Source organism: Psittacula echo (assembly GCF_963264785.1).
Source record: "Psittacula echo genome assembly, chromosome: 4".
NCBI lineage: Eukaryota > Metazoa > Chordata > Aves > Psittaciformes > Psittacidae > Psittacula > Psittacula echo.
In genome coordinates, this window is record NC_137738.1 from 42,971,461 (window position 1) to 42,995,241 (window position 23,781).

The 23,781-nt window shown below is 42.0% G+C and overlaps 1 protein-coding gene across 2 annotated transcripts in view; it reads left to right on the plus strand.

Moving 5' to 3' along the window:
* Nucleotides 1–355: 355 nt before the first annotated feature.
* Nucleotides 356–23,781, plus strand: part of ARID1B (AT-rich interaction domain 1B) — a gene marked incomplete at its 5' end in the record, with an annotated part of 335,015 nt that continues 311,589 nt past the window's right edge. For both annotated transcript variants that reach the window (XM_080616793.1, XM_080616794.1), the window contains one exon: nt 356–2,116. In XM_080616793.1, the coding sequence (XP_080472919.1) occupies nt 356–2,116 (1,761 nt within the window). The remainder of the gene's footprint in view (nt 2,117–23,781) is intronic.

Below are 23,781 nucleotides of genomic sequence, written 5' to 3' on the forward strand. Positions count from 1 at the left end.
TTTCATTTAAACCTGAACAAAAAACTTTCAACATGAAATCACACAGCGGGAACAGGCGCGGACCGTAAGGAGTTCTTACCATTTCTAATCTCAACCACGGACTCGGGGAGGGAAATTTCTGTAACTCGGTGCGTGCGGAGCGGTCCGCAGGGGATAGTTTTGGCTCAGTCAAGTCCCTGCCCCGGCCGCTTCTCTTTCTGCCCCTCTCCGAGCCCTCCCCAACTTCTGCTCGCCTCCCCTTCTGGGGCTGAGGGTCGATATTTTCTTTTTTGTTGTTGTTGGTTGTTTGGGTTTTTTGTTTGGTTTTAGTAGTTCGTATTATCAGCACTAATTTCTCCAGACTCGCAATGTTGCGATGATCATGGCCGCGCAGGTCGCAGCGGCTCCGGCTGGTGCGAACAACAACGGCAAAGCCCCGAGCCTGCCGGGAGGCCTGGGCCCGGATCAGGGCCCGGGGGTGGCCGGGGCCGCCGCTACTGCCGCTCCTGGGCCGGGCCCCGCGCTGGGGGTCGTTGAGGGGAGTCCGGCCGGCGGCAGCGTGAATAATTTAGATCACCATCTCCTCCACCACCACAGTGAGCCGCTGAACATGGCCAATAACGCGGCTCCCGCCGCTGCCGCCGGTAACAACAACAACAACAACGCCAGCGGCGGCGGCGGCTCCTCCTCAGAGCCGGCTCTGAAGGAAGGTGGAAGCTCCTCAGCGTTATCTTCATCTTCTTCGTCTTCTTCCTCCTCCTCCTCCTCCTCCTCCAACCCGGGCTCGGCTATGGAGACAGGGCTGCTCCCCAACCACAAGCTGAAGAGCGTCGGAGGCGATCACCCCGCCGCGCCGCCCCACCACCACCACCACCATGCCCACCACCCGCATCACCATGCCCACCACCACCATGCCCACCACCCGCACCACCACCACCATGCACTACAGCAGCAGCTAAATCAATTCCCGCCGCCGCCGCCGCAGCAGCCGCCGCCTCAGCACCATCCCGTGCAGAATAACAACAGCAGCCTCGGCGGCGGCGGCGGCAGCGGCAGCAACAACAACGGCGGTGGCGGTGGCGGCGCTGCTCAGCCCAGTGCAGACATGGAGCAGCAGCAACATGGAGGAAAAGACAGTGTTTTGGGCGCTCAGGCCGAGCCCCCCCAGCAGCAGCAGCAAATGCTGAATAAAGGCGCCGACGAGGAGGAGATGCCCGGCAAGATGGGCGAGCCCATCGGCGGCCGCTACGATCACCCCGGCTTGGGACCCCTGGGCGGACAGCAGCAGCCCCAGCAGCCGCCCCCGAGCGCTGGGAGCGGCGGTGGCGGCCTCGGCGGCGGCGGGAGCGGGGGAGGCGGCGGCGGCGGCCCCTCCGCGGTGGGTGTCTCGGAGTTCAATAGCTATTATGGCAACGCTGCCCCTGCCCCTGCCAGCAGCGCTACGGCGAGCCGCGCCGGGCCTTGCTTTGATCAACATGGCGGACAACAAAGCCCCGGGATGGGGATAATGCACCCCACGGCGGCCCCCAACAGCATGGACCCCCTGCAAAACTCCCACGAAGGTTACCCCAACAGCCAGTACAACCACTACTCGGGCTACGGCCGCGGCCCCGGCGGCGGCGCGGGCGGCGGCGCGGGAGCTGTGGCGGCAGCGGGCGCCGGAGCAGGCGGCGGCGGCTACGGGAGCTCCGCGGCGGGCTACGGGGTGCTGAGCTCCCCGCGGCAGCCGGGCGGCGGCATGATGATGGGCCCCGGCGGCGGGGCCGGCCTCGGCAAGGCTGCTGCCGGCGCGGCGGCGGCGGCCGGCGGCTTCGCGCGGTTCTCCGGACAGAACCAGCACCCGTCCGGGGCCACCCCTACCTTGAACCAGCTGCTCACATCCCCCAGCCCCATGATGCGGAGCTACGGCAGCAGCTACCCCGACTACAGTAGCCCCAGCGCCCCGCCGCCGCCGCAGCCCCAGCCCCAGGCAGCGGCGGCCGCCCCGGGAAGCCAGCAGGCAGCGGCGGGCATGGGCATGGGCAAGGACATGGGCGCACAGTACGGAGCGGCGAACCCGGCCTGGGCAGCGGCGCAACAAAGGAGTCACCCGGCGATGAGCCCCGGGAGCACCGGTCAGGCCATCAGCAGGACCCAGGTAACCCCCGCTCCCCATCGCTGGTGGCTCCGCGCCGCTCGTGTCGGGGTCGCAGTTTCTTTATAATTCACTTTTTCTTCCTCTCCCCCTCCCCCCACAACCGCCTCTCCTTAAAAAAAAAAAAAAAAAAAAAAAAAAAAAAAAATATTTTATTTTTCTTTTTTTTTTTTCTTTTTCCTCCGGGCCAGTTCTGCTTCTCCGTGCCTCCGCAGCAAGGGAGAGCGGCGCACAATGCGCGGCTCCGCCGGGACCAGGGGTAGCGGAGCGCGGCTCTGGCTGCCGAAACCAGGCTGCTCTCGGACCCGCTTCATATTTTTCCCCCTCCACTCCGCAGGCAGCAGCGGTGGGACGCGGGGCCCGCGGGCAGGCGGCTCGGGACAGGGCCGGTTTTGGTCACGGGGCTGCCGGGCCTGGGGGGCTCCCGGGGGATACCGTCCATTATCGTTCACGGAGCCTTTTGCTGTATTTGATCTTTTTTCTTTCTCCTTTTTTTCCCCCGTCTCTGTATTTAACCTGTTATTTTTTGTTCGAGCGGAGCCCATTGCGCGCTCTGAGCAAAGTAGTTTGTCCCTGGCGGAGTTACCGCAGTGAGATCCGCGCAGCGCGGCCGGGATCTTTTTCTTTTTTTTTTTTTTTTTTTTTCCCTTCCCTTGCCGGTGGGAAGAGCGCGCGCGCGCGTGTGTGCGCGCTTGTGCCCGCGCCTCCGTCCGCGTGGCGCGGTGCGGGGTGCCTGTGGCCTGTGACCTTATGGGGGACTTGCCCCACCGGCGTCAGCGCGCGTGGGTGCGCAGAACTACGTTTGTCTCCCCGAACACACGCGGAAATCCAGACGGGAGGAGAGGGGGAAGGGTGGACGGGAGAGGAGGGGCAGCGAAGAAAAATAAAGAGAAGGAAAAGTCTTTGGCGTCTGTAAAAGGGGCTCGGGCACCAGGCTGGCCACCACAGCCAGGCGCACCCCCGTGTACCCCCCGCCCGTTAACTCCGCCGATCGATCGATAAGTGGATGGATCGATAGATGGATAGATGGGCGCGATGATCGAGGGGCGGCGGGCCGCGGAGCAGCGCCTTTCCGGTGCGTTGCGGGGAGCCGGCGTTCCGGGAGGCCGGTTCCCGCTGCAGGGCCGGTGCTGAGCGAGGAGCGGCCGGGTCTCCTCCGCCAGGTTCGGAATTTGAATTGTGGAGGTAAACTGGCTGCACCGTCTCCAGACAGCTGCCTCCGAGTTGACATCTAATCTGCCATCTGATTGGCTCCCCGCTCGCCATTGGGCACCTCGCGCCGCTGATGTAAATAGAAGTGCCGAGCGGCGCAGTCACACGAACCCCCGCCGCAAATAACACCGGGCAGCCGCGCCGCCGGGCCGGGGGGGGAGCAGCCCCTCCGCCCGCTCCAGCACCAGCTCTAGCCCTGCGGGCCACCGGCGCCTCCAGGGCCCAGGGCAGGCCCTCGCCTTTTCCCCCCTTCCCTTCCTTCTTCCCTCCCGCAGTTCGGTTCCATGGCGTGCTTTTGCTGGGCATTGTTTTATTTATTCTTTCATATTATTAATTCCCCGCTAATTAGAGGCGGTAGGGGAGTACCTAGCAATAACAGGGCTTGGGTGAGGATTTGGGATTTCAAGGTGTGCTCGTGCCTCTGAAAGCGTTTTGTAATGTTGCAGCTTATGGATATTATGCAAGGGATTAGTTTCTTACTTTTATTTTTTTTTATAAATAATCCGAATGCTAATTTCATTGCATTCCTCTTACCTTGATACCTAACCTGTGCATGCCTCTTAAAAACATCATCTCGTTTGCGTGTGGCTGTTGTAGTTGAGAAGACGCCGTGTATTGTACAAAGATGGGGAAAAGGAGCTGTTCTACCAGAGTTGCGTTTGTCTCATCTCTGCAGCGTATCCAGATATTTCGGGGGGAAAATGCGCTTTTGGGTTTGAATTGTGGTTAGAAGACTTAAAGAAGCATCGGGAGTTATTGATCTCATTATTTTTTCTACATGAATGTGACATTAGGCTGGAATTCTCAGTAGAAAAGTGAATTGTGTTAAATGGAGTAGTGCATTAGGATTTTATGGGTTTCTTTTCCTTTCGACAAGATCTTTCTATTAAGAACTGTTAAATCTTTTAATAGCTTTTAACAACGAGGACTGGCAGGAACAAATGCAGGTGTATGCTTTTGGGATCCTCAAAGGCTGGATCTTTCCATAAAGTAATAAGCAGAACCTGGAGAAAACACCGTTTAATGTGGTAATTGGTATATTAATCCTGAAAAAAAATAATGCTAGAAACCTTGGATAGGTGGAATGTGTGTGTGTTTGTCTACTTCCAGCAGACCACTCCTGTCACGTTTTTAGTTTTTGTTCCATTTCCTTTCTGTTTTTATAGGAAATAAGATTTTTCCTTTTTTATGAGTGTTATTCTTACCTTTTTTAATTTGCACTGGTAAAGAGGTCACTAGAAGCCATAAGGTAATGAGGCCTTGTATCCTGTGACCTTTAGTAATTAATTTTAAAAGATTTGCATTGTCTGCTTGCTTTTAAACATAGGTAGTTTGGAATTAATGGCTTTAAAAGCTAGAGAAATTGTCGGCAGATAGACATAGTACATGTTAGTTTAGAGTACTGTTTCTTTACAGCAGAAATGGTTTAAAGTATTTTATTTTTATTGGAGGAGTGAGAGTAAATTCATTATGTCCTCAGTATGACCCTTAGAAATACTTCCTTCTATTTATGGTTTATGTGCTCTCTCATAGTTGTTTTTTTTTTTTTTTTTTTTCGTGTGTGTGTGCGCCATAAGAATTAAGATGCAGCTTAGAAAGAATATTCTGGCAAAGGCATAATTTAATTTTTTTAAAATTATTATTATTTTCCTTAAAATAATTCTCCTAAGGGCATGTTGTCAGTGTTCCTTATGTTATATTTCCATCTAACCAGTAAATGATTAAGGAATTTTGTTAGATTTTAAATTAATATTTTTTAATGTATAAAATAGGTTGTGTGAAATAAATTTGTACATTAACTCACAGAACACTTTTTTAATTTTTTTTATGCCCATGTGTCACTCTCCATGTATGTTGTATCATTATGTAGAGAAATTAATTGCTTTTTGAAAGAGAAAACCATAATATTAAGTCCAGCCTTTGAACAGGAGGCTTCTCTTATTTTTTTTTTTTTTTTTTAATAATCATCTGTGTGTGTACTCTGTATACGTGTATGTGCACATTAGAATATACTCACTTGTCATGTATCTTTGGAAAGCAGATGATGATTTAACCCTACACCTGTAAGAAACTGTTGTGCTGCTAAGAGAGAACAAGGACCTTCAGTAAGCTGCAATGTCTGAGATACTTGTTAAGGAAATTGTTGCCTCAGCATGGGTAATTTCTGTAATATGTAGAACTATGGCATCCCACTCTGACCTGACTTCTGTGTTTGTCCAGCCTATTAAATTAAGAAAATTTTGTTTCCATCTCATTTAATCACCTTATCCGATCGTGTAAGCTTGAAAAGGAGGCCTCTTGTTTCTGAAGAAACGCACGTTTTCAAAGCAGATGGGTATAGCTCATGCAGATATATTGATTTGATTGTGGAGGAGACATGTGATGCTGGTACAGTACCTTCTCATTCAGTTATTTTGATTATTAAGTCCTTGACAGTGTACAGCTATTTAGAATCCTGAGGCTGCTTTTATACTTTTGATTTGTCCTGCCGTTTCTTAACACATTAGCTGGCCTCTGTGTGTGTGCTTTATACACTTTGTTCTCCTTTGTGCACGCATATAAGACTTACACACACCTACAGACAAAGAGAGAACCTGAATCTTTTCAGAAGTACCTGTATAGCAAGTGTTAGGAAAAAATCTGTTGATCTGCTCTGAATTAATGTGCCTATCAGTCATTTGTTTTGCAGTGGAGAAACTCAGAATATGCTTGATTCTACAGCTCTTTCTATGCCAAATAGTTAGCCGGTGTTGGGAGCCCTAAGCCAGGGCTGCAGAATCACGTCCTGTGCCTGAAGGCCATTAAACAGCTGTTAGTGTGGTGAATAGCTTCTTGATGTCTCAATGGGAGAGTAAAATATATTTTTCCCTGTGTGTTTTGGAATAAACAGTTTAGTATTCACATAGCTTCTATTTAGAAGTAGCAAATAGCAATATTCTCAGTTAGTAGCATCTATATATATATTACGACCATATATTTGACACTTTGTGGTTTGGTGTTCAGTTATGGGTTTCTGTAGTAGCGCTTATGCCTACATGTTGAACAGCAGGACCCTGTGTATGAGATACAATAAAGAAAGAGACATGCAAACCTGTCTGCTGTATTACTGCCTCCATCGTGTACTGATTCTGCAACTAAGCAGTCGATTGCTGTCTTCTTGGCATTCTGATCCAAATCTGTGGGGATGAAAAGGCGTATAATCTGTAGCTAAATTTCCTAGATACATATGTAATGTGAAATTTTTGAAATTACTAAGCATGGTCTGTTAGGTGATGCTGTTTCATTTTGAAGTAGTGTCTTAGTTAAAACTAGAAGAAATCTGTGCAATGAAAATATGTTTGATTAGCTATTGATCTTTTTCTTTTGCGCATCAAATATTTTATTATAGGTATTTTGACATTTTTCTTGTTAACATGAGAATGGCAGTAGTTTATTCATCCTTGTGTCCTTAAGATTTGACCTTTGTCCTAACTAGTTACATTTCAGTACTTTTTCAGAATATGCCATTTATTGGGAGGCTTTGAAGATTCTCTGTGGATATGTAAAGTAGTGTTGCCACAGTCACTGTGCATGCATGCTCAAGGCTGCAGAATTTCAGTAGCATGTGTTTGTGGTAGGCTAACTTGCTAGAATGTATTTTAGAATTGTGATTATTAAGGTATTTGGGGAAAATAAAAGTTTTTCTTTCAATTTTGGGGCTATTTACATAGTGCCAAATACATGTTTTGGTAGGACTGAATGAGGACTTTAATTAAACTTAAATTAAAAGTATACCTTAGTGGTTTTCAAATTTGTTTTGAAAACTAGTAATAGAAAAGTGCTACTAAGCAGTGTTGTTTTTGTACTGCTTGGTGCTGAGAGAGGCAAGTAAACGTGATACATGGAAGTCTTGTGGAGCCAATTGTGAAAGTAAAATGTATTTTAAGGAAGCCTTGCCTGTTAGTAAATTTAAATACTATTTTTTAGTAAAATTGAAAGTTTTCTCTACATGCGATGTGTGTTTTGCCATTCAGATCATAAGGTTACCGTTTCAATTTTTCTGTTACCCAATCGTCCCTCTTTGTGCTCAGTTTTACACACAAATGCTGATGTGCTGGCACAGGGCTGCAGTGCTTGTGTTGCAGGTTGGCCGCAAGACTTCTGTTGTCGTACTTCCATTTGGGGAGTGTGGCATACAGTGATCCACCAGGAACATAGGCTGGCTCCAAAAGGACCAAACCCATCCAGGGTGGTGTCCCACTGCAGTCAAGGGATCTTCAGGGAGGAATGTATCCCAAGATACCAATGTAATTTGTGAACAGTGCATTTTAGGGACAGTAGATGGCTAATTTATACAGGACTACTTTTAACTATCTTTATTTGCTCAGTAACAACGTTCTTTATGCTACCTTTCTAGTGTGCTGTGCACTGGAGTAAGAGATGATTCTTCCTGTTGTACAGGGTGGGGAAACTGAGGTACATAACACACACCTTCCTTTAGACAGGCACACCTTGGCAGAAGTGAAAACAGAGTTCTCAGAAATAAATAGGGTCTCAGTGCCATAAACTTCAGCTTTTGCATAAATCCAGTCATACTGTGAACACACTCTCTTGTGGGAGAATTTAAGCTTTACAGTCCTATATTCAGACAACTGAGAAGACAAATGACTGAGTGAAATGAGGGATTTGTCTGCTGTGTCAATATAGTCACCTTAAACTAAAGGCACCGTCATCTAAAATTCAAGTATTCCTTGCACTGTTTTATCACTGTGCATTCAATGTCATCTATATAAAGTTACTGGATTTCTCCTAGAAATTAAGCTCTGAGGAAAATTGAGTTGAACAAGTGCCCGGGAGATTTGCTGGTGTTGCAGAACTTGCCTTCTGATGAATACGATGTACAGAGAGCAAGTATGTGCTGGGGGTGTGTGGGGATGCATGCACGGTCTTCCCTGCCACCAAGTCCAGTTGTTTTATCTGGCAGATAAATTGTTTTCATTTCTAAAATGAACAAATTTGAGTCAGAAATCACTACTGTTGTTTCTTGTTTAAAGATTGCTTTTCATAGGGGAATTGTTCTTACTGCAAGTATAAAGTACCTTTTAGCAAACTTTGTATTCCCTGTATAGGATGCTTATTTCATCTGAAGGCACCTGCAACTATTTAGAAAATTCTGTAACCTGTGATCATTATCCTGATGTTATTATCAAAATGTTTCATTTATGTTTATTAAAATCTGTGTGAAATCTGTGTAAAAGTTTTCAGCGGATGTGATTGAAGCGGTGTTGATGTATCCTGCATTTATATTCCATGTGTAGTGGAAATGTTAATTTCCTTCAAACTGTCAAGCCAAGTCATAAGGCTGCTGAATTTCTGAATGGGTAGTGGCTAAATTGTGGATGTAAAACAGAGTTTGGTGATTCTCCAGCGTGTGTAAGGAATTGCGTTCAGTACGGAGCTATCAAGTTGATCTACTTCCATATTACTTCCTGCATTTGAATTATGGTGGGTTTAGTAACTTATGTCAGAAAGACTGAGCGTGTGTAGAAGTATGTAACCTGTTTATTAGTTTCCTTTCTCCAATATCAAGAACTATTAGTTTAGTTAATCTTTTGTACCTGAGCTTGCTCAGTTGCCAAATGATGTTCTGCATTTAGGAATTCACTGCTGTGCCCTCTCTTCCCAGCTGCACTGTGGCCTTCTCAGACTTGAAAAGATACTGAATTCAGGTTTGTGATCTGATGATTATTTATGAAGACATCCATCTGAGTGATAGGCTCTCTGATGCTTCCAGCTGTAGGGCTGTGTTGCTGATCTCTTCCTGCCATCCCCGCATCCTCCCAGTCTTTCTTTGACCATTGGGGGTGGGGAAGGAATTTTCTGCTAATCTTCTTTTCTGTTGTTTTGTTTGGTTGTCTGTTTTTAAATTAGATGTATGTGGGATTTTTGTCTGTTACTTACTTTCTTGTTTGCTAAAAAACAATCATGAAAATGGGGAAAATTTAATGTATAACTTTATTTTTTGGGGGGGGGATAGTGTTACTTGTGTTACTAATAGGGTCTTGTAAGCTTCTGCTTTAAACTGTTGCATGTGTGTGGTTTTTTTTTCATGGTTGAGCTTTGTTTGATACTTTAGGTATCTACTTACTCAAAAGATAAATCTTGGGTAGCAGGGGTTTCTGTTGGATGTTAGTAATTTTTTTTAGCTGTATTAGTTACAAAATGGTTTTGATTCTGTGGAGTTACTGAATCAACTTATTTGCCTTTTGAAGGCTGTGTGGCCAGGTCCACTGAACTTTTGTTGTTGTAGCTGAATAGTTAGGTTCAGGGAATTAATTGCATCCCTGACTAACAGCTGTTGTGGCAAACCTGTTTGTATTTAGTTTACCATTGGGGTGATAGTGTATCTGCACTGGCAAAATAGGCTTTTGTAAGAAGGCTCTCCTGAGGGGTTTACAGGTATGGCTGTTAAAGTAGAGGTAACTTGTTGAATTTTCCACAAGGTAGATGGTTCCACAACATGTTTTGGTTGTGTTTTAAAAGCAGGAAGTGATCTGTGTTATGCAGGTAAAAGAGGGCTGTCTTACTGTAGCACAGACCCTGGTATAGCTGGCTCTCACAAAAGAGCCTGACGTTTGAGCATGGTTGTTTTCTGTTTGTTTGACTGAAGAAAGAAAATTGGTTCAGAAAATCCCAAAAGGAGAGATCCTGTTTTAAAACGTAATTGTAGTCATGTGTGCCATTCCCAGTGTGGACATGGCTTAATTTACAGATTGATTGAAGTGGAATAGTACCTTCTTTACACAAGCAGTGAATTCAGCCATGGTAAGTAAATTATGTGACTTCAGGAAAATGGTATTAGTTGGGGATTGGTGCAGGAGTTCTGCATAGTTGTCTGCTGACTGCATCATCTAAAGGTTGATAGTTTCACTGTTGGATGCATCAGTTTCTCTTTGTTAAAGTAAGGGTAATATTTCCCTTATTTAAAAGTACACATCAAACTCAAATAATTAATTACAGTATCATCCGGAATAAATAAGCAGCCTAAATACTTGTTACGTGTGAAGGTATCCTGTCTGCACTGTACCTTCCTTTCTGTTTGGATGGGATCTGAGACAAGGTGTTCCCAACACTGATCATGTTAGTTACTTAGCTTGTCAGGCTTACGTGTTTGTAAGCAAGGTACTGAAACATCAGCTGTGAAAATTTCTTTTGAAAGCACAAGGACAGGATTTGTAGTTCTTACATTTTATTCTTTTAGAGTTAAAAATAAAGATAAGGAGATTTGTTTTGACAGCATCAAAGGGGTATGCTGGTTTATTTGCAGCCTTTGACTTGGGTGGAATGTATGGAGTTCCAATTCATGTTGTGAATATTTTGGATATTCTGTTTATATGAGATGGAAGTATTGATGTCTTACTTTCAGGCATGATTTATGGAAAATAATTGTGCGTTTGTGATTTTTTTTTTCCCCCTACTTTAATTTACTGTTGCTTGAAATTCCCAAGTCAAGAAAAATGAGTGTGTTCTTTAGAGCTGTTGCTGTTTTAAGATATTTACAGATAGTCATAGATAGAGGCTATTTAAAGAAATATTTTTTGGAAAAATACAGGTAAGTACATAGGAGACTGCTTTAGCTGTGTGCAAGCAATAGCAAAATAATTTTACTTGCCATTTTTATTCTCATTTGACAGCACTTGTTTCCTATAAACAGAAAGGTAGACTTCTGCAAGGCAGTGACTTCATGGTGCCCTGTGTTTAGTGGTTGTGAGAAGTGCCAGTAATATATATAGATAGCTGTTAGCTGGTTGTATTCCGTTTTGAATAATTTGTTTTAAACTGGAGTTCTGCTTGATTGAGGAATTTCCAGCGTGCAGAAAGGCTGAACCTGGGGATTGAGGCTTCCTGGGGGAGGGGAGGGAGTGGGCTGCGTTCTGTGGCCGGTTACAAACGTGATATTTGTAGCGTCTGTAAAAGTTTCACACATGAAGCAAACTAGTTAGCTTGTATAGAGTCACATGATCAAAATATTTTTCCCCTTGCCTCTGCCAGAAGCTATCTATTGCTTTTCAACAATCTCGCTTGCCGGGCAGCAGGCCAGGGTGTGTGAGGCGGCCCCTTACGTGAGCTGCTCCATTCTTCACCTCCCCGGCTGGAGTGCCCTGACCTTCACATATGGAGATTAGCCATGTGCTCCCGCAATTGAAACTTGCTGCCTCAGGAAGAAAAGGGGGTAGTGGTGCTGTGGGTTTGTGTGTTTGGTTTTTTTTTTTTTTTTTTAATTCCCTCCCCCCCCTTCTTTTTATTCCTCGAGGAGTTTGACAGCCATTCATCCCTGACCTGGGCAAAGGTAATGCAAGGAAATTGGACTGCAGTGGCATGCGGGAGGAAATGGGAGCATGGGCCCGCAGGTGGGCTGCTGTGGGAGGTGCCGGTGGAAAAGAGAGGTTTGGGGAATATCCTTGTTTATTTCAAACGATAGTTCTTGACTGCGTGCCACTGAGCTGCCTTTCAGAGGTTTTCTCCCGTGTGACCCTCTGCCTTCACATCTTCAAAACAACGTTATGTGGAGTGTTGCTAGCGGTTTTCTTTAAGTGGTGCTTGGTTTACATTTAATTTTGTAGTTTTTGCTAATAAAGAGATGTTCTATTTGTTTGTCTTGTATGTTGTATTTTGTTTTATATATTTTTTTTTCTAATTTAAATCCTGAAGCTAGCACGCATCACTTGTGCCAGGTTGGGGGGAGTACCACAAACCCATTTTTCCTGCTAATAAACTGTAGGAGCTACTGCTTCAGTGATGTTTTGGGGATTTTTAACTTTCTATAGAACACTCTTTTTGTTGTTGAACATGTGGTATGCAAATACAGGCAAAAATAGTGCTACAAAGTATTTTGTTGTGGTTTCTTTTTTTAAAGCATTAAAAACACATTTTGCTTTTCTAATAAACCCCATAACCAGACCTTTTAATGTTTTGATATAAATAGCAATTACACTAACTGAGATCCAACCACAACTAAAAAAAAGCATTTAAAATCATTCAGAAGAACAGTTCCTAACTTAATTGAGCTCTTCCTTTAAAGAGGAAGGGCTGATGGGGCAGAATCCGAAACAAGCTCGCTTGGGTTTTAGGACAGTCTTCTTGAAGTACTCAATGTGTCAGCATGGTTGCCAGCATTTAAAAATAAAGAAAAAGATTTATCCAAGAATTAATTTGGGATCTGAGGCTACTGCAGTCTGTGCTGTCAAGAGTTTTATGTGTGAATGCTGGTGACAGTCATAATGTTTTCTGGATGAATTGAGACCCTCAAAAATATTAGATTTAGGGACATGGGCTGGTTGTCTCATACATTGGGATACTAGTTAGGGATTTGGTTGTTCATGAGGAACTTGCCAAAGGCAGCACTTTGCGAACAAGCAGTGGAGAGGGATTGCCTGCCCCAGGAAGATGTTACATAGCCCCCCCATTTCTCCTTGAGTTCTTCACAGTGCATTTTAATAATACTAGTAATAAGAATAACATGCTTTGTTATTGGAGGAGGGAGGGTGAGTGTTATTTTGCTATAGAAGGTGATTGGCAGGATGGTGAATGGAAGAGTAGTGGAACCCACTATTTTTTCTGGAGATACTAACACTTTTTGTGTGTCAGCTCTGTTGTGGGATATGATTGCTCGGGGCTCTTTGTCTGCATTTTCTTCTGCAGGGAGTTTGAGATGTATTTGTGGATCATTTGCTTCTGTCTTCTTTTCTTCCCAAATTTACACTACTTTCTTGTATCCAAATGTTGTCATCTTCTTTTTTTGCCCCTTTGTCTTGTGATACTTCTTTTTCTTTTATGCTCTCTGAAATTTCTCTTTTTCCAAATCATTGGAGTGATGGAAGAACCATTCCTATTGTCTTCTGCCATTTTACAGTTGCTGGAAAGTAAGTAGTGTGATCACATATGCAGGGAGAAAATAGCTTTTGAGTGACTGTTATACCAATCCCTCCCTTTTACTTGCGTTTGCTCCTTTCTGTCCACCAAGGGGTCCGTGCGCAAAAGTTGTTGGGGTAGGAGTGGCAGCAGGGAAAGTGCCTTTGCCAACCAGCTTCTTGTGTACACTCTTCTAGTGACCCGGGGTCAAGCTGCATTAAAAAAAAAAAAAAAAAAAGGCCATCAAAAACCTGACCAGGCAAGCCACAAATCTTGGTGAGATTTGGCGTTGTTATAGGAGGAATCACACAAGTAGTTACCTGTGCTTGCTGGTGCCCTATTTTTCTAGATTCCTCTAAGTAACAGCAGAGAAAAGAGAAGAAAAGGAAACAGGAGACAAAACCAAGCTGGAATGTAAATGTTGATGTGCACAATTTCTTTACTTTTTACCTGGCATGGCAGCTGTAATTAAAAATTTGTCTTTCTATATTTGCTCAAAAGATATTTGAAAAGATGTCAGCATGGAAATTGAAGTACGGTGTTGCTGTGTTTGTGAAAAGTGTAGAAAAGACAGGAACTGAGAAGAAATACTGTGTGTAATTGTCTGTATTAAGTAATGAATATGATATGCTAGGTGCAGTCTATGCAATTTTATAGTACCTGATACTTCATTTCATACATATGTTTTCGTTTTAATTTTCTCTATAGAGAGTAGCAAGCTGCCAGCGATGGTTGGTTGTATTCCACTGTGTCATATTTTGTTTGGGGGGGATGTAGCTAGTTAAGATGGTGAACGAAGCCTATTTAAAAAGTTAGTTAAAGTTCCGTTGTTCTAGGAAAATACCTTAGGAATTTGAAGAAGAACAAAGGCCGATTTTCTTCTTGCGTGGTAGGCTCCAAGTTCTATTGCTTTGCCTCTAAGAAGACCTAGATGTTTATTTGCAATAATCTTGTTCCCTAAAAAAAAAAAAATAAATCTCAGATGTAGCTGTGATAGTTACTTTTCTTTTAGGTTTGAAAAAGGTAAGTCTGACTTACCTTGTTTGTTGCCTCAATCTACTCTGGCTTTTAACATTCAGTTTAAATTTTTACTTTGCTTGGTTGGTGTTGTCTTGAAGAGATGAAGGAAGAAAGTAGGGGCTTTTTTTTAAAGGATGCAGCTGGTCATGGCATTATGACAGAAGGTTCAAATAATTAGGATTTCTGATGACATTTTTGCCTTCTTAAGTCCTTTAACTCACATATGGCTGTCTGTTTTATTCGAGCAAGTTGTCTCAGCCAGGGTGCCAGAATAGATAGAAGCACAGTTTTTCCTCTTCAGAAGTGGGTGTATATATCCTATTGTAGACTGAAGGAGATGATGAACATGGCTTTTTTTAATTACTGAGGGCTTTCCCCCCCTCACTCCTCCCTCCCTCCTGCCGCCTCCCCCCAGAATAAATGATACTCATCTGATACTGAGCATTCAGTAAATGTTTTGGTGTTTTTAGGTTAATGCTTGGGAATAAGCAGGTTTTTTTTTTTTTTTTCTTTTTTTAATTGAGCTCATTCTTCAGACATTTATCAGACGATCCAAGTGGGTATTCCTCAGAAAGGCAGCTTTTTATTCTTCTTGGCTTTTGAGGATCGGGGGCTGAAACAAAGAGCAAATTGTCAGGAGAAAGGTTGTAACACATAAAAATATAGGAAAATGCATTGAATTAAATGGACATGTGCCTTTTGCATAGATACCAAGCCAGAATTTCATCGGGGAAAACTGAAGAAAACTTGAAAAACCTAATTTGTTTACCTCTGCATTTTTCTGTAGCCTTTTGTTGTGCTCCTTGGGCACTCTTTTATCAAGTTCTGTATTACTAAAAGATCTTACACCAAAGGGTGACTCTAACGATCATCTGAAGCTGATCTAAAATTTCACTTCTGCTGAAAAGGCCAGTCCCACCCTTTTATCAGCTCCCTGCTGCTTCCCTTGTGTCCTAAGGTGAGTCCCATCAGCTCACTGATTTGCTTGAAAACTAATCCTGCCAAACAAAACCGATGACTAGTTGTAGCTTTCAGCCAGGTCATTGAGCTGATCTTACTTCCAGCACAGCCTTTCCAGCACAGAGGTAAGGCAAGGGAGAGCCTGGCAAGTTCAGCCAAGGGTGAGGGTCAGGGCAGGACAGTCCCTTTCTGGTGGTGGTACAGGTCTGTTATAAGCACAAACTCATCATGAGACTGTATTCTTGAGTGCAAAATCACTCTGCAGACGTGACAGATACTTTGTTTCTCAGTGTTTCTCTACAGCAGAGAATCATTGTTATCCTCCTCTTAAAAAGGAAAGAAGCTGACCCAGAGGGTAAAAGAGATTTATATTTTTTCTCACCAAGATGATAATTATACAGAATGTACCGATTGCAGTGGCTAAATAAGCCTTCAGTAGCTTTGAAATGCTAGATTTCAAGGGTGGGACTCATCTAACCATATGTATTGTAGGCATTTATACCTGATCTTTCTGTGTCTCTTTGATGTAAAGAAATAGTCATTTCTTGGTGTGAATCATCTCATCTTGAAGTAGACATGTAATGCAGGTCTAATGAATCATGCTTCTAAAGTTACATGTTTTTTCCCTTCACTCTAAAGAAGGTCTAAGCCGATAAGCTCAGGCGTTGATGTCAAAGGGCAAAGTGAAATTAATTTCTTCCACTACTTATAGTGTTTGCAAATCATACAGGCAAATGACTCCAGACTTCCGTTGGCGTTCTGGAGGGACTAACCTTCCTCTCATTATCTTGCTAACCCGTTAGAACTAATGGTTTTAATACCCATTTCCTGTTAAGCTTGATACATTTCTTTTGTTGTTCTTTTGTATAATACCTATTCAGGATTTGTCCTGCTGTTCCTTTTCTTCTGATATGTTAAATTTTTGCATGTTTCTTTTCAAGTGTCTTTGCAGACATGAGGCATACTGGCAATTTGAAAATAACAGGATGAGTTACCAGATCAGTTGACCTTAATGCTTAGGTACACAATTTCCATACAGAGGTGCGAGCTCTTGATTTGGAAATAGGGCAGCGGTTTCGTTGTGTAGATGCTGCTTCAGTCCATTGAAAACTCTTTGCCCATTGCTGGCACTTCAGCTGTGGTGAAGTGGCTGCCTCTGGAAAGGAGCTGCCATAACGGTGGTCCTTCATGCCCAGCACTGGTGCTCCTTGCGGCTTGTCAGCCCTCCTGCTTGTCACTCCAGGGATCTGTCTGTGGGGCATCACATAGGGCAGTGAATGCGATGAGTACTTTGGCAGGGCTGAGGGACTGTGCTGGGCACAGGAAGGAAGGAAGGGGCAGCTCAAGGGAGCTGGTGTCTCTGGGAGCAAACAAGGTGTGTTTGGAGTGCTATGGGTATGTTCCAAAACAAAGCAACAAAACCCAGTGTAATGCCGATGGATGAAATTGTTCAGAAATACAAAAGAAAACATGGGCATGACTGTCCTGCCAAGAGCCCTTTTTGGCAATGCGGTTTTATACAAAATTATTGAAGAGGAAAAAAGGTATTTTTCAGAAGAGATTTACCTACATGTCCTGCAAAATGGTTCCAGTAATCCTTAATTGTCTCTGGAGTCACTTAACCTTTCTTAGTAGAGTGTTTAAAATGCCCAAACTGAAACGTTGTTGCTATTAATAATGTAGCTGACATCTTTGTGGCAGGGTGTCCCTGCTTTCTACTTTTTGGAGCCTGGTGTAGCCGCTGTTTCCTTTTGCTCCCTTGGTTTTGTAAGGGATCTTTCTGAAACAGTGACAATTTAGCTTACCCTTGGGTTTCTGAGCTCGGTATCCTCTAAAAAGTTGCATCTTTTCGAAAGATTCTGAAGACATTTCTGTAGTTTTATAGTTTATCTTCTATCGTTCTTTCTTACATTTTGAAGTTCAACTAGTGGTATGGTTTTTAGATGTACTTCTTGCCCCCCAGTGTGTACGAGGAGGAAGTCTGACTTCCTCAAGGTTGGCTGAGATGTTTTAACTTCTACAGCAAATGAGGTGAGAATGAAATTGTCAGAAGGACAGAGACTAAATTATTGAAGCACTTGACTGTTTAAAGTAGCTGGGGATGTACTGTAAAAGGTGCGAGTCTAACAGTCAAATGTGTAAACAGCACCTTCCGTATTCCTTCCTTGTACCTGATTTCTCACCACTTGCTTTATATGGTGAGAACCTAAATCAGTGTGGGAGATATTGCAGTTGTTCTTAAAGTGTTAGTTTTTGATCCCTCCACCAGAAGAATAATCTATTTACCATATAGGATAGCAAAGAGAAAAACATTTTCAAGGAAGATTAATTGAAGTAATTCATCACTTTAAATGAAGAAGGTTCATCAAACAAAAATAAAAGCTAAGTATTTTATGCGCGTCTATTGGAATTTGATAACCATTTGTTTTGCTAGAAAATATATGTGGACTGGGCAACCAGTGCTTGTCTACACAAGGAAATTTAACGGTACAACTATGTGCTATAATTATATGCTATAATTATACCAATATAACTCCCTATGGAGACACTCTTATACCAGAATAAGAGTTTACACGTTTTATCTTACTCTGCTTCCAAAGCACGTAAGCTTAAGTGGGAAAGGGTGCTCTTATACTGGAGCAAGTTTCCACACTGAGCTAGTTATATTGATATAATTATGCATTTTTTTTCCCTTCAATGTAGACAAGTCCCTAGTGCCTTTTCAGCTTTGAACTTTAGTTAAAAATTTCTTGGTTGTGATAAGTGTCTAAGCATTTTCATAATATATTTTTATAATGGGACTTGGGTATTTAAATCAATTACTTTGGCCACTTAACAGCATTCTGTGTTGTGGATAACAATAGGATGTAAAAAGGGATCAAAATTTATGTTCCTATCTGCTTGGGTATATCTGCATTTTTCTTTTCTCTCCTCTGTGGTTTTACAAGTATCCAGTGTACAACGCAATAGGTGGAGAAGTCTGTGGCTGTCTAATGAATTCCGTGTTGGACACTTTTTGTCTTCAGTTTCTCATTATTCCTGGAGGGTTTTTTTTGTGCTGTGACTATAATTGCATATATCTCTATGGATCACAGAAAGAAGCTTCATTGATGAAGTTGGAAAAGAAATTCTTCAAAAAATATTGTTTGGAGAATTGCTGAAATTTATTGATCTTCATCTCAAGACAGTTAGGACCATAACTGACTTTCTAGGCACACATTGTGCAAGGCGTAACTCAGATTGGTTGCAGAGAGAGGAGGGGTGCAGGTGCATGTGATGTAGTCAGAGGAAGGGTGATGTTTAGAAGGTATGTTTGGTAGGGGTGATTTCTTTATTCTCATTCAGTCAGAAGTGGGTACGTAGAGAGGGATTTACATGGATGTTGCTTTAAGTTGGCCATCTCCTCTGGTTCTCTTTGCTACTTAAAATACAGCATGTCTCATCCTTCACACCTCCCCCAAAATAGGAACATGTAAACACTTCTTTACAGTATTTTAGCAGTTTCTGCAGATATCAACACAAATTCCTTGTAAACGGTTTCTCTGTGGTATCTTTTTTCTTCTTAAGAAGTGACTGGTTTGAAAACATACTTTTTCATCCTCTTAATTTTCTTTTGTCAATATTTTAGTACATATGTAGTGTTACAGCGTTCATGTTGTCTCATTGTGTTAGAAATTGAGATTTATGACTTCAAATGAAAAGCAAATTGCAGAAACAGAAGTCCTAAAATAAAACAGAGGTGATGTAATAACCTCCAAATCATAGAAGAGCAAGACTGGAGGGGACATCAGGAGGTCATTTAATCCATCCCTCTGCTGCAAGACAGGATAGCACAGACCTAAACCATTCATGACAGATGTTGCTCTATCCTGTAGTAGTAACAGACTGAGCGAAAAGGAATTATTTATACATGTGCTTCCAGCTGCCCCCCCCCAAGCTTTGTGCAAGCTGAACTTGCCATGAAATTGGTGTGAGAGGGTATGTGGATTCATACAGGATTATTTCAAGTATCTGAGTTGTTTCTGGTTTTTTTGGGAATGTAATGTCTTCTGTCCAAGTAGTCTAATGATGTTTGTGTAGTTTTGAGTGTAATGCCAATTTTTAATTTTGTCTTGCTGTCTGTTTTTCAGGTATATTTCTTCCTGAAAAGATTCTTTCTCTGTGTTGGCTTTGTAACCCGTGTCTTATCTTCTTGGGCATTGAGCAGTTTCGTTTAAAAATGTGTAGCATTTTCTTCTCATACTCGAGAGTATTTTTGGTGTACAAATCAGTTTCAGGTTTCCTTTTTTTTATTCAGTTTCTTTTTGTGTGAAAGAGCTGCGCAAAAAAAAACCAAAAAAAACCTCAACAAAACAACTAGGGGTAGGAGTGTAAAGGGAGAAGGGGGAGAATACATTCAAGAAATCATAGTAGTTGGCAGAAGAGCTGGATTTAGCTGAAATGCCAGGTTAGATATGAAGAGAATAATGTGGCTTTAAGAAAAGGTCTTTTCTCTTTGAAGAATAAATAAAATGTACATCTCAGAATTTTACACGTTATCTGCAGCTCTTTAATCGTAAATTGAAGTTTGCAAATGAGTGTCAGATGAATAACATCTTTCTAAATTGAACAATACCTAAAACTGGAATTGCAGATACTCTGTTGCTAAAATGAGTCTTTGGGCTTGTTTGCTCTATTTTGTGTTTTAGTTATATCAGCTGAGAAACACCTCTCTTTGGCCTAGTCAGAAGAGGTCATTTAGTGCCAAATTATTTTGACAGAATGAACTCTTTTCAGCCCTCATCAGCTGCAGGAAGAGGCTGCTGTAAGTTGCAGCCTTGGAGAAAGGAGAAAGATTAAATGTAAATACACTCAAATTGCTGTTGCCCTCAGAAATAGCTTACTTGGACATACGGGAAAGATTCCCTATACCTGTACTACTTCAGTGTTTTTTAGGAAGACAGTCATTTCCTTCTCTATTTTACCATTTAATCTGATTGTTAATTTTAATTCTGTTTTAGATTTGGTAATTTTAGGAAGTTGGAAATGCTGTATTTTGTGTTGTGCCCAAAGGGGGATCATTAATTCTGAATATCCTCTCTAATGAGTTTTTCTGAAGTGTTTTTGGAAAAGCTGTGTTGCTGTTTTCACACAAAGTCTGATGTGGGCTCTCTTAAGGACTGGGAAAGAGGAGGTGGTCATAGAAGTGGAAAGAAACCAAGAGTTTTCAGGGAGACAGAATTTGAAAATAATGGTTTCTGCTGTGGGAGAGGGGAGGAAATTCTATGAATATGGCATAGTCAGGTTTCCTGTTAAATGATGGTTTTGGGATAAGAAATACTGAAGTGGATCAGCTTTCCTGCTTTCATATTTCTCAGACCAGATACGTCTCATATGTTGATTTTTAATTTAATTTTAAATGGTGTGATATTAAAGAAAATTAGGGTTGCATATTGAAAACATATGCCTTCTTTGTATAGAAGCTGAAAGTTCTGGATACTAGCTATAATAAAACCGTGCACTTAATCCTGAACATCCAGGATAATACGGTGCAGAGGTTCGAACCCATGGTTAATCCTGCTTCCATATTTGTGCACTTATTTATGTGCATGTGTTACATGCATATGTTTCTTTGTGCTGAGATGCTCTAGGATGTTTCATAGTCTGCCAGTGTTTGTGGAAGAATTTGTCCCTTTTGTAGTGATTGTGAAAAGAGCAGTGAAAACGTAGCAAGTTTTGCTGGTTTTGAGTGAGAAGTAGGTGAAGGAATTAGGGTTAAAACAGAATTTGACTTGGTTTAAACCCAGGTCAGAGTTTTTTTTCTGAGTAAACCATAGGGAAATGTGTATTTATATCCAGATATGGTTTTGGAGGTCTGTTCCATAGATTTCTTTAGGAGTCATTCCCAAATCTCTATGAATTTTTAAGTTTGTTTAAAACCTGTGGGTATTAGAGCTGATAATCTTTTTTAATCAGTGGAGCTTTTAATTTTCTTGCTACCATTATTGATTTTGCTTACAAATATGTTTCTATAATTGCATATATGTTGATGTAAAGAGCATTTTTTCTTGTAGAAATTAAAGTTTAAATCTGAACAGATCCCTTAATACTTCGAGGTTTTGGCTGGCTGTACGTCTCTTAGTATGGCTGCTACATGCATTATAGTTCTGGAATTACTCTGTTGCAGGATGTTCTTGCCACCACCACCTTTACAGGGAAATTTACAACTCCTGTAATATTTGTCCTTTTAATTCTAAAATCCAGATGAGGCGTAACCCCAGGAGTGTTGTTTTGCTGTTGCAATGTAATCTTTTTCAGATGATACATGATTTAGTTGGAAACAAATTAGCGGCTATGCATGCCTAAAGAAAGCAATTTAATAAACAAGATTTTTGTAAGACCTAATCAGAATTGTAAAATGATACTTGGGAATCACTTACATTAAACAAAAGAGCTGGTGTGAATGTAAGCATGTGTGTGAATTCATGGTTTCCAATCACATTGTTCTCTCAAGTAATACAAGGTGTTCGACCTTCAGTCTACTGTTTTTTCTAATTTATTACTTAACTATGAAATGTTTTCAATCAGTAATGAAGATTTCCACACGTAAGTGTAGCTTGTTCTGGGGGTGGATTTTAATTTTTATTTTAACTGCTGAAAAAAGCTGTTTAATAAATGCTTCAAATCACCTGCTGCTGCTGGTGAATTTTTATTTGTTTTTATCCTTCCCAGAAACTTAGTTCCATGCTTTTGACAGTGTCTGTGTTGATGAGGAAGATCATTATAAATGCAAAATAATCATAGGCAAGTACTCATCAAAATTATGTTGCTCCAGCTCCACAATGTGAGTGTCTCGCCCCAGATTGATTGCCTGTTTCTAGCTGACCCTTGGACTGAGTTGATGCTGCTGGTATGTCTCTAACTGGGGCAGTGGATTTTTATGGTGTTCAACCAACATGATACAGAGGCTGTTACGGAACGATTGTAAAAAAAGATGAACCAATTGGTTTCCAGGTAACTACTAATATTTTGCACTATTTACAACCAAGATTTTTTCAGCCTTTACAGGAACAGTTTTAATGTAGAGGATGTTACAAGAGAAGCAGTTTCTTGGCAGTTAAAGAAGTGACAAGGCTTCTGTTGTAGAGATGAGTTTGCCTTCCCATTAATCCTGATCCTAAATATATTCTTTAGGAATTTTGCATATATTGTCTGTAGCTACAAGCTTTTCCCTGTTTTCTTATTTAATTAAAGCCATTTCTTACCTAATTAAAAAAAGTATTGAAAAGAAAAAATACTAGATTAGCAAGTATGGTACCTGCTGTGAGGCTAGAAACCAAAAAAAATACAGAAATTCAGTGCTTTACACTGCTTTTTAATGTCCAAGTCTGCTATCACTTGATGTGAGTAGCATGACTGATTTGTCTCTTTTTCCTGAGCTGCTTTTCTTCCTGGTGTGGCAGTAGAATATAACTCTTAAATTCTTTGGCAACCATTTCTCAGTGTGGGCAGAACTTTCTGAACTTTCCTTAGTTGCCATCTCATGGTATGGCTATGAAAAAGAAAGACAACTAATTACTTTTGTTGCTCGTGGTGGAGCTTTCCATTCTGTTATCCTTTTATGCTTCTTTATGCCTGTATCCTATCCATTCTGTAAGCGGATTGATTGATTTTTGTTTATTCTTGTGTGTGTGGTGTGGGGTTGTTTTTATTGTTGTTTTTTAGCATTTTTCTTCCTGATTTTATTTGTCATGAACTTGAACAGCTGCAAAAAGAGGCAAAATTGCATTAGAGCTTATGCTGTGAGCAAAGGAACTTATGCTGTGTTCTTGGAAGAGGGTGGCAGGGCACTTTGCAGAAAAGAGTGCAAAAAATCTTTGCTCTATGAAAAGGATATAACCAGCAGTCAGGGATGAGAGTAAAAGCTGGGGTTTGTAAAGGAAAAGGGGCTATGTTTCTTAGAGTAGCCGCTAGATTCTAGGGTCATCTGGACTCTTGATTTATTCTGGAATTGCATTCTGGTGAGGTCCATTACAAATGCCAGCAGTGGGTATAACTCAGTTTTTTAAGAGTTGACATTTGCTTTTTTTGTAATAGTGTAATCTCAGAGCATGGCCTAGAAATTTTAAGTATGTTTCATTCGGGAGTACTTGATGAAATCTAGCGCATAAGGTTGAATTTGAGAAGTTGAGGGGCTTATTTTTGGACTTCTTAGAAATAGGCCATTTTCTCAAAGGCATTAATACTGTTCCAAGTGTTCTAGCAGAAATTTAAGGTAGGGATTTTTTGTCTTTTTTTTTTCTTTCCTTTTAACGTTTCCAGACACCTTTTTCTGTCTGAAGGTAGGTTTCCGAAAGTTCAGAATACCGTGTTACAGCCTGTGATGCTGTAACAACGTTCTCCTTTTGAAAACCTTCCAGAGGGTTTTTTTTTATTCACCCTTAGCCTACTCATTTCTGACTTCTAGTCCTGTTCCTTGTTAATCATAACTGACATCAGTCTCCCCAAAGTCTTCTTGTCTTTTTCCTTGTTAAGAGTGCACAGAATACTTGTTATTATGAGAGTGAAAACCCAGTCACGGAAAGGTGAAGTGTTGTGCTCATGTT